This window comes from Corticium candelabrum, chromosome 4, assembly GCF_963422355.1.
Source record: "Corticium candelabrum chromosome 4, ooCorCand1.1, whole genome shotgun sequence".
Taxonomy (NCBI): domain Eukaryota; kingdom Metazoa; phylum Porifera; class Homoscleromorpha; order Homosclerophorida; family Plakinidae; genus Corticium; species Corticium candelabrum.
The window spans coordinates 862501-872495 of NC_085088.1; the positions used below are offsets into that span (position 1 = coordinate 862501).

A 9995-nucleotide genomic window follows, 5' to 3' on the forward strand; every position below is an offset into this window, starting at 1 on the left:
TGAATGTTGTTGTTGAGAATTTGGTAAGTAGAGATAGTCGGGTTACTGTGTGGTTTATATGCTGGAGTTTTGTCTCTTATGCATAGAAAGTATATGATGTTTGTGTCTACTATCTGTTTGTTCATTTGCTTGTGTGTTTCTTAGTCTGTCTGTTTCTCTGTCTGTTTGTCTGTTTGTGTGTCTGTCTGTATGTCTGTCTGTGTGTGTCTGTTTGTTTGTTTGTCTGTTTGTTTGTTTGTCTGTTTGTTTGTCTGTCTGTTTGTCTGTGTCTGTTTGTTTGTCTGTTTGTGTGTATGTCTTTTGTCTGTTTGTCTGTCTGTTTGTCTGTTTGTTTGTCTGTCTGTTTGTCTGTCTGTTTGTCTATCTGTTTGTCTGTCTGTTTGTCTATCTGTTTGTCTGTCTGTTTGTTTGTATGTACATGTACATGTATGTATGTATGTATGTATGTCAGTGTCTATTTGTCTGTCTGTCTGTCTGTCTTTGTTCTCTTGATTGCTGATCCATTATTTTGTTTCTCTGTCTAGATTTTGTTGGCTTAATGCTTTTGTGTGTATTATATTGCATCATCTTATTATTTGTTGTTGTAGCTTTTATTGTTTTATTGTTTCATTGTTAGGGTTCTGCATTTCCTGAGATCACCAAAGATCCCCAAGAAATCATGGACATCATTAATGAAGAGGAAGAACAGTTTCTCAAAACTTTGGCCAGAGGGAAACGACTGTTTGAAAGAACAGTTACAAAACTGACAGACAACGTTGTGCCAGGTAGAATAGATGTATAACATTTTTATATGCATCAGTAAGATGGTAAGCAGGTGGATGGGTTGTCAGATGGACAAACGAATGGACAGACAGTTGGATGAACAGAGAAAATGCACAGACGGACAGAGACAGACAGATGGACAGACAGACAGACAGACTTTGCTTGTACACTGTAACTTTTAAGTGTAGTCCTCATTTTGTTTTACACGAGTTTCAATTTTAGCTTAGTTTAGTTGATGAACACTACTAGTAGTTGGACAGTACATGGTACCCTGCATTGCAAAATGTATCATAGATAAAAGTTTAAATATATGTGATTGACAGACAGACAGACAGACAGACAGACAGATAATTTATTTTCATACAGATTCTACTTGTACATATGCTAGTATTTTTGAAATGCAAATCATTTCTTGCAAACAACAAAGTCATTAACTAATGGACTTGACTTTGAATGTCAAAATCAAATAATCTATCTAAATCACCATGATTAGGTGACAGTTTTGAAAGTTTTCTAAGGATAACTTTGGCGTTGCATCTTTGCAGAATTGTAGAAAATCTTTTCTCCAATACGACATAAACATGGAAGCGTATGGAAAATTACTATTATTCCCACTCTAAGCCCCCTTTACTCATTCATAAACTAAGCCAAGAGTTAAAATAAATAAAAATTATCATTGTTCAATAACCGAATGACAGACAGACAGACAGACAGACAGATTAATTTATTGTTACAGATCCTCTACTTGTACACATCCTAAACTTCTATAATGAACCAGTCCTTCACAGCAAAATACTTTAAAACATTAGTGGACTAGGATCTGTACATTAAAGTCAAAAAGCTTGTCCATGTCATTCTTTGTTTCTAAAACTCTTGACAACTTTTTGAGGATTAGTTTTGCGTTGCATCTTTGAAGAATCAAAGAGAACCGTTTCCTCCAAAAAGTTTTGAATTGTTCTGCACTACGAAAGGGGTCTTCCTCAATACGGCTGCACTGTTTTGAGAGAGTGTGTAAGAAGGCATCGGCTTGCAGGCCCCATCTACCAAAGTACTCAAACACTAGTGGTATACACTTTGATGACGTCCCTTCTGGTAGAATTTCTCCTGTATACTTATTGGTCTTCTTCTCTTCTCTTGTGCGGGCAGCAAGCACAGACGGACAGACAGACGGACGGATGGACAGACAGATAGACAAACAGACAGACAGATAGACAGACAGACAGACAGATATAGACAGCCAGAAAGAAAGAAAGACAGACAGACAGACGGACAGGTTAGTCTCTTATTGTTTGGTTGATCACAAATGTATGTCTCATTAAAAGGTGATGTTGCGTGGCGGTTGTATGACACGTATGGCTTTCCACTGGACTTAACCCAACTGATGAGTGAAGAACGCAATCTCACTGTCAACATGGATGAATATGAGGCAGCTAAATCTAGAGCTCAGGTGATATATTATCTGTTGATATGTGGAACGTTGATTGTGAAGGTGCATGTTGCATTGCTAGGTCATTGCTAGAGGGAAAGGCTCGGGTGTGGACGATGCGGTCAATCTAGACGTTCATGCAATCAGCGAGTTGAGAGACAAAGGTGTCGCACTGACGGACGACAGTTATAAGTATGGATACAAGGCAGACGAGAATGGAGAATACAGTAAGTCACATCGATGTCGTTTTGTTAAGGCTTGCTTGTTACTTCCATTCTCTGTCTGTCTGCCTGTCTGCCTGCCTGCCTGCCTGCCTGTCTGTCTGTCTGTCTGTCTGTCTGTCTGCCTGTCTGTTTGTTTGTGTGCCTGTCTGTTTGTGTGTCTGTCTGTCTGTCTGTGTGTCACAAGCAGACAAGAATGGAGAATACAGTAAGTCACATTGATGTCGTTTTGTTAAGGCTTATTTGTTACTCCATTCTCTGTCTGTCTGCCTGTCTGTCTGTCTGTCTGTCTGCCTGTCTGTCTGCCTGTCTGTTTGTTTGTGTGCCTATCTGTTTGTGTGTCTGTCTGTCTGTCTGTGTGTCACAAGCAGACAAGAATGGAGAATACAGTAAGTCACATTGATGTCGTTTTGTTAAGGCTTGTTTGTTACTCCATTCTCTGTCTGTCTGCCTGTCTGTCTGTCTGTCTGTCTGCCTGTCTGTCTGCCTGTCTGCCTGTCTGTTTGTTTGTGTGCCTATCTGTTTGTGTGTCTGTCTGTCTGTCTGTGTGTCACAAGCAGACGAGAATGGAGAATACAGTAAGTCACATTGATGTCGTTTTGTTAAGGCTTGTTTGTTACTCCATTCTCTGTCTGTCTACCTGTCTGTCTGTTTGTCTGTGTGCCTGTCTGTTTGTGTGTCTGTCTGTCTGTCTGTGTGTCTCTGTGTGTGTGCATGTGGTTTGTCTGTCTGTCAATGGTAGTATATTTTCATAAATGAAGTTAGATACAATAGCAAGCAAAGGCTAAGTACAGTTCACATTGTCCAACTGCTAACAACACGCAAATAAATTAAGTAAAGGGACATAGATGTCCCTGTTCAACAAAAACTAGCTTGTAAGTCAGATGTTGCTGTCTGTCGGTCTGTCTGTCTGTTTGTCTGTCTGTCATATATTTGCATTACAATGAAATTTCCATTAAAGTCTAAAAGCAAACCTGAAGTCCACTACATAATAATTACTACATAATACATTATCCTCATATGGGGGATAAAACTTAAAAGAAGCTACTTAACTACAAGTTGTGCAAAGTCAGTGTTTCTACTAAGGGTTTTAGGTCCAGAACCGATCATCATGAGTTTTCTTGTCAGCACACTTGCATTGCAACATTGCAGTTGAATTGAAAACCGTCTCCTCCATTGTGTCTTAAACTCAGCAACATTTGTTCGTCCGTTCTCATCTCTCCACTTACTTGCAATTACATTAAAGTAGTTAGTGGCTCTTTCTTCTCAATGCCCAAAGTGCTCAAAAACTGGAGGCACTACTGATGGAGAAAATCCACCGGGTAGCTTTTCCTCTTTATATTTACTTAATATAAATTCTTTCCTTCTCACAGCCGCACTCCCTGCAGTTGTAGATGCACGAGATAAAATGTCTGCAGCCCATGGATGAGCTAGTGCCACATCTGTCTGTCTGTCTGTCTGTCTGCTTGTTTGCCTGTGGCTATTGATAATCTCACTGTACTTTTCTGATAAGCTTGTATCATGTATGTCCAGCATTGTATCTGTGTAGCTCTAATATCTTTCTATCTACATTTACAAACGTCTACATCCATATTTTTATCGCTAGACTTTGAACCAATCATCAGCCAAGTCAAAGCATTGAGACTAAACCAACAGTTTGTCGACGAAGTCACCAGCGGCATGCAGTGTGGCATCATCCTAGACAAAACCTGCTGCTATGCCGAACAAGGAGGACAAGCATATGACCTTGGATTTATGGTCAAAGTCGGCGACGAGGTAACCACTAGTGTCTAGCATTTGTGCTCGTAAGGTTCATTGTCTGCTTTACTGTGTACTATGCCATGTAGGAGACTGAATTTTCATTGATTGATGTGCAAGTTCGAGGTGGCTACGTGCTTCATGTCGGCAGCGTCGAAGGAACGATCAGAATCGGCGACAAACTGAAAGTATTGATCGATGAGGTAACAATCGTGTAACACAAATACACCCGGCTCTGTGTTTTGACTGTTTGTATGTGCTTGTTGTTTGTTTGTATTTGCGTGTTGTTGTCAGTCGAGGCGTCGCTTGATTATGAGTAATCACACTGCGACACATCTACTCAATTTCGCTCTCCGTAACCAGCTTGGTGAAGCCGACCAGAAGGGTAGTTTGGTCGCTCCGGATCGCTTGCGGTTTGACTTCACAGCAAAGGTGCATACACTCGAGCACATTCTGTCACAATGTTGGCCTTCTATGTCGTACTCATTGATGCTGTCGTAGTCACCGATGACGACCGAACAAATGAAGAACTCAGAGAATATTGTGGGCGACTTTGTGAGTAAGGATTCTGTTGTGTATGCAAGGGAAGCTCCTCTGCCGGTGGCAAAAGAGATTCAAGGTCTGAGGGCCATCTTTGAAGAGGTAAACGTGTTGGATAGTGAGATCGTGTGTGTGTGTGTTTGTGTGTGTGTGTGTGTGTGTGTTTGTGTGTGTGTGTGTGTGTGTGTGTGTGTGTGTGTGTGTGTGTGTGTGTGTGTGTGTGTGTGTGTGTGTGTGTGTGTGTGTGTGTGCTGCTTGTCTTTGCCTTTGTGATTTTTGTTGGTTGATGTGGTTTGTGTGTGTTTGTCTGGTATGTGTCTTATGTTTGTCTATAAGCTTGTCCATTTGTTCTCGTTATCTTTGTATTTGTTTATTTGTTTGTTTGTTTATTTGCTTGTGTGTTTATTATTATTTATTTTATTTGTTTGTTTGTTTATTTACTTGTTTACTTGTTTATTTGTTTATTTGTTTATTTATTTTTTCTTTATTTATTTGTTTGTTTGTTCATTTATTTGTTTGTTTAGTTACTTGTTTACTTGTTTATTTGTTTGTTTATTTGTATCTGTATCACTATATTCTATGTATGTCTTAAGTAGTTGTGCTTCATCTAAAGCTAAGAGAAATGCTTTCTACCATTTCTTTTACTAAAATCTTGCAGGCATATCCTGATCCAGTGAGGATATTATCAGTTGGTATTCCAGTTGAGGATCTTGTGTCAGACCCTTCACAACCTGCAGGCAGCAAGACATCTGTTGAGTTCTGTGGTGGAACACACGTCTTGAAGACGGGACACATCGGTCCTTTTGCCATTATATCAGAGGAAGCACTCGCAAAAGGTATCAGAAGAATAGTGGCTTTGACGGGACAAGCAGCCAATCATGTAAGACAACCATGTAATATGTACGTACAATCTAATGTATTAAGAGATGCATTAGTAATACAAAGTCGAATGTATTGAGAGATGCATCCCTCCAGTGCAAAGTCAGTTGTATAGAGATGCATCCCTCCAATACAAAGTCAACTATTGAGAGATGCATCCCTCCAATGCAAAGTCAGTTGTATAGAGATGCATCCCTCCAATACAAGGTCAAATATTGAGAGATACATCCCTCCAATACAAAGTCAAATATTGAGAGATTCATCTCTCCAATACAAAGTCAAATATTGAGAGATGCATCCCTCCAATACAAAGTCAAATATTGAGAGATTCGTCTCTCCAATACAAAGTCAAATATTGAGAGATACATTCCTCCCATAGAAAGTCAATGAATAGAGAAGCACTACAATGCTAAGCCCTCGGCTGGTGTACATGCACACCACATGCTAAGACATGTGTACGGTGTATGTAAGGCAGCTGAGGATCAGGAGGCATGAATGCTCATGGATTTGACACCATTGAAAATCCCCTCACGTGGTGGTTACGCCCACCATATTTACACAGCTATCACATCTAACTGTAATCATTTAGGTCCACAGCTAAATAGGCACAGGTTGTCGTAATGAGGTGACTCCAGAGCTGCCAGAGCCAAAACAAAACATTAATGCGGGAAAACATGCATGTGTAAAATGTAGATTAGGCGTCTCTGTTCGCTCTGACTTTGGATAGTGTAACAATAGTGAATAGAGACGCACTAGCATACTTACAGGTCAGTTGCTTCGTCTGACAAACAGACGCTGTCGTGGACAATGCACGTTCCCCTTCACAAATTTCCGTGAAATGCCAAATTTCTGTCGAACGCGACACTAGTGATTTTTGCAACAATATCACAGCCACTTAGCCACGCACACCGAAAATTCAAGCTGTCAGAAAGCAAAATGTTACAAGTCAGGTACAGCTACATGTACCGCATGGCGGCACCTTCACTCTCTAGATGCCTGGTTGTTGTTGGGGAAACAGACACGTGCAAATGTAGACTATAGGCATTGTTTCTATGTGCTAAACCCGGAAAATAAAAGAATAAGCACCATGTACAGGATGGGTGCACGTTGGCTGAAATTTCGTAGCACAGCTGCCAAACAAAGAGAGGTGGAGCCTTATGATGACATCAAGTTCATCTATTGGTTGGTAATGACACCACTTCTCGTCTATTGGTCAGAATAGCTTCATTTGCATCTGCGCTAATCGAGTATAAATACGGTCATACGGTTGTTGGTCAGACGACTACTCAGTAATTATTGAGGGATGCATCCCTCCAATACAAAGTCAAATGTACTGAGAGATGCATCCCTCTAATGCAGGAAATATCATGAAGACACTCGTCATACATAAGAATTTCGATCAGTTGTTTTGTTGTTGTGTTTGCATTATATTGATTGTTGTTCAATTTAGAGTCACAGGAGATGTGATATGCTTCAGAAGTCTGTCAACGACCTAGAAGTCGAGGTGAAAAAGCAAAGTGCAGAAGGTGGAGAAAGTGATCAGTCTTTGAAGCGAGTTGTTCATCTAAATGAGGCAAGTTTTGTAATGAAAATGGTTGCATTAATTATAGCAGAAACTGATTGTATTATGAGGTACAGTAACATACTCACATTGTTGTTAACATGTCGTGTAATGCAGTGCGATGTGAGGACATTGCTGTAGCAACTAACTTACTGTAATACTCAAAATGCCATCAACATTATGTTTTGTCTCTCAGGAGGTGATGTCGGCTGTTGTTTCTGTTTGGCGGAAAGATGCCATGAGGGAGTCATTACAATCATTGAAGAAGCTTCTACTAGAAGGAGAAAAAGCTAGCAAGAAATTAGTGATGAAGAAAGCAACAGATAAAGCAAAGGAACTCTTAGAAGTCAACAAAGACAAGCCATTTGTTGTGGAAGTTATTGATGTCGGATCTGTAGGAAAGGTGTGTTGATGTAGATGTGTGTGTGTGTGTGTGTGTGTGTGTGTGTGTGTGTGTGTGTGTGTGCCCTTGTTTGTGTATTTGTCTCTTCACCAGCACACTTTAGTGTTAGCAATTGCTGCTAACCAAATGCTTGTGGCATGGAATGTCTTTGTAACAGTGAGACATTGAGGCGTTCTGTGGTTCAGGCTTTGTCAGAGGCGATGCAGCAGTTCAAGAAAGCGTCTCCCAACACTGCACTCTTGCTGTTCAGTGTTGACAAGAATGAAGGAAAGATCATATATCAGTGTCAAGTTCCAAAGGTATTCTTTATCAATCTGTAGTCAATTAGCTGCATTTAATATCATCGTGTGTCCTTATTATATCAGAGTGCTGCTCAATCTGGTTTAAAGGCCGATAGTTGGGTGAAGAGTTTTTCCGATTTACTGGAGGGAAAGGTAGGTGGAAAGGATCTGGCTGCGCAAGGTTCAGGCAGCAACATTTACGCTCTTGACGAGGCACTCACACTTGCTAGACAGTTTGCTGTCATGAAGCTCCATGAGCAGTAACAACTGAGCTTCTAGAGCCTTGCAAAGAGTTGTTGTGTTGTTGTCTGTTTTGTTTATTTCATGTTTGTGTCATTGAATGAAGTTCTGGGTCTGAGACAGACGATTGATTGTGTGCTTATCGATCTTACAAACGTTTGATCTTCAAGATTGTTTCATTTGTTTTGATAAATATTATTGCGCGTTAGTTATGATATATGAGACGCAAAACCAGTGGGTCACGTGAGCAATACGCTTGCGCTCTAGGCGCAGCGAAATCGACGCAAAGATGATTCTCTACTGCGTCATAACGGCGTTTCTAAGCGTTGTCTTCCTCTTTGCTGTCCTTCTGCATCTTAAACATCGCCGTTACGTCCATCTTCCCGGCCCTCCGCGTTCAAACTTTCTCTTCGGTCATCTTCCCGACATCATGGCCTACAACAAACAAGCAAAAACTCTCAACCATTTTCTCTACGACTGCTACACGCAGCACGGCAAGCTCTTTCTCGTTTGGTTTCTCATCAAGCCGTACGTATTCCTCGCTGATCCGAAGCTGATCCGAGAGATTCTGGTGGAGAGAAAGGATCCGAAAGAGAAAGAGATCTACGGCTTGCTGTCCTACATTCAAGGCGAGCGATTTCTCGGCAATGGCATCATCACAAACGTCGAATTCGAGTCGTGGAGAGCAGTTCATAAGCTGATGAGTCCAGCTTTCAAGAGATCTTACTTGAAGGGTTTAGTAGGCCAATTTAATGCGAGTGCTGAACTCTTTGTAAAGCGTCTGGCGACTCAAGCGGACGGATTTACGGAAGTGTCGATGTATAGAGAGTTTCCGCGCGTTACGTTGGACACAATAGCGAAGGTTGCTTTTGATATGGAGATCAGAGCGTTTGATGTTGGCCTGGATGCGTCACTTGTCAGTGAGGGTCTCAGACGGGCGTTCGAAGCGTTCAGAGAGTCTGTAAATAATCCGCTCTTTCGATTTGGTTTGGTGAAACGGGAGATGAGCAGGCGTGGACGTGAGGGCGCAAGGCAGGTTCGAAGTCTTGCAAAAAGGTGTATAAGAGAGAGGATCGAGAAGGTTCGTGGAGGAGTGGAGGTGCCCAACGATATCTTGACGATGATTGTTCAAGGGGCAGCAAGTGAGGAGATTCACTTCACCATGGAGGAAATGATCGATGAGTTTGTGTCGCTATTCATTGCTGGGATGGACACGACTGCGAGTCTGTTGTCATTCACTCTCCTGGAACTGGCGAAGAACCCGGCTGTGTTGGAGCGAGTATACAGGGAGGTGATAGAGACGATTGGTAGCAGAGTGAACGTTACATTTGATGATTTGAGTGAAATGCAGTACCTCGGACGTGTTTTTAAAGAAGTTCTCAGACGCCATCCTCCAGTGCCAGGAAGTGGTCGTGAGCTGCAGGAAGGGGCAACAATCGGAACACACACGATTCCGGCTCACACTGTGGTGGCATCCTCTGCATATGTGACACATCACATTCCTGATCACTTTGTCGACCCATTCACATTCAATCCTGATCGTTTTGAGCCATCAACACCCATCTCAATATATCAGTATATTCCGTTTTCGGTTGGTCCTCGTGGCTGCCTGGGGAAGGACTTTGCTCTAATTGAAGCAAAACTTGTTATAGCAAGATTCATACAGACGTTTCAGTTTGAGCTCATTCCTGGGCAGGAAGAGGGCACATCGCTGCTGGTTTCTTTAACACCCAGAAGTAATCTGCTATGCACACTCACACTACGTTAGAAGAGAAGAAAGACACAGTGAATACTCTACAGTTTCTAATGGATTTATGATGAAAATAATGAGAAATAGAACATTGCATAGTCTTTCTACTATTAACAGCTGAACTTGTATATATAATACAGCATCTCCTTGCTTGCAGAATTTAATTAATCAAAT

At 41.4% G+C, this 9995-nt stretch overlaps 2 protein-coding genes across 2 annotated transcripts in view; both read left to right on the forward strand.

Annotated features, from left to right (window-relative positions):
• Nucleotides 1–8195, forward strand: part of LOC134179127 (alanine--tRNA ligase, cytoplasmic-like) — a 13147-nt gene extending 4952 nt beyond the window's left edge. Inside the window, exons 6-18 of the mRNA XM_062646020.1 lie at nt 1–23; nt 617–764; nt 2085–2209; nt 2271–2415; nt 4016–4185; nt 4257–4370; nt 4462–4599; nt 4669–4809; nt 5366–5587; nt 7037–7159; nt 7344–7550; nt 7736–7849; nt 7916–8195. The exon at nt 1–23 is cut by the window's left edge and continues 86 nt beyond it. Of these exons, the coding sequence (XP_062502004.1) occupies nt 1–23; nt 617–764; nt 2085–2209; nt 2271–2415; nt 4016–4185; nt 4257–4370; nt 4462–4599; nt 4669–4809; nt 5366–5587; nt 7037–7159; nt 7344–7550; nt 7736–7849; nt 7916–8095 (1850 nt within the window). The 3' untranslated portion in view covers nt 8096–8195. The remainder of the gene's footprint in view (nt 24–616; nt 765–2084; nt 2210–2270; nt 2416–4015; nt 4186–4256; nt 4371–4461; nt 4600–4668; nt 4810–5365; nt 5588–7036; nt 7160–7343; nt 7551–7735; nt 7850–7915) is intronic.
• Nucleotides 8196–8500: 305 nt separating this feature from the next.
• On the forward strand, nt 8501–9986 carry LOC134179128 (cholesterol 24-hydroxylase-like). The gene has a single exon (XM_062646021.1). The coding sequence runs from the start codon at nt 8502–8504 to the stop codon at nt 9837–9839; it is 1338 nt and encodes a 445-aa protein (XP_062502005.1). The 5' UTR covers nt 8501; the 3' UTR covers nt 9840–9986.
• The last annotated feature ends 9 nt before the right edge of the window (nt 9987–9995 follow it).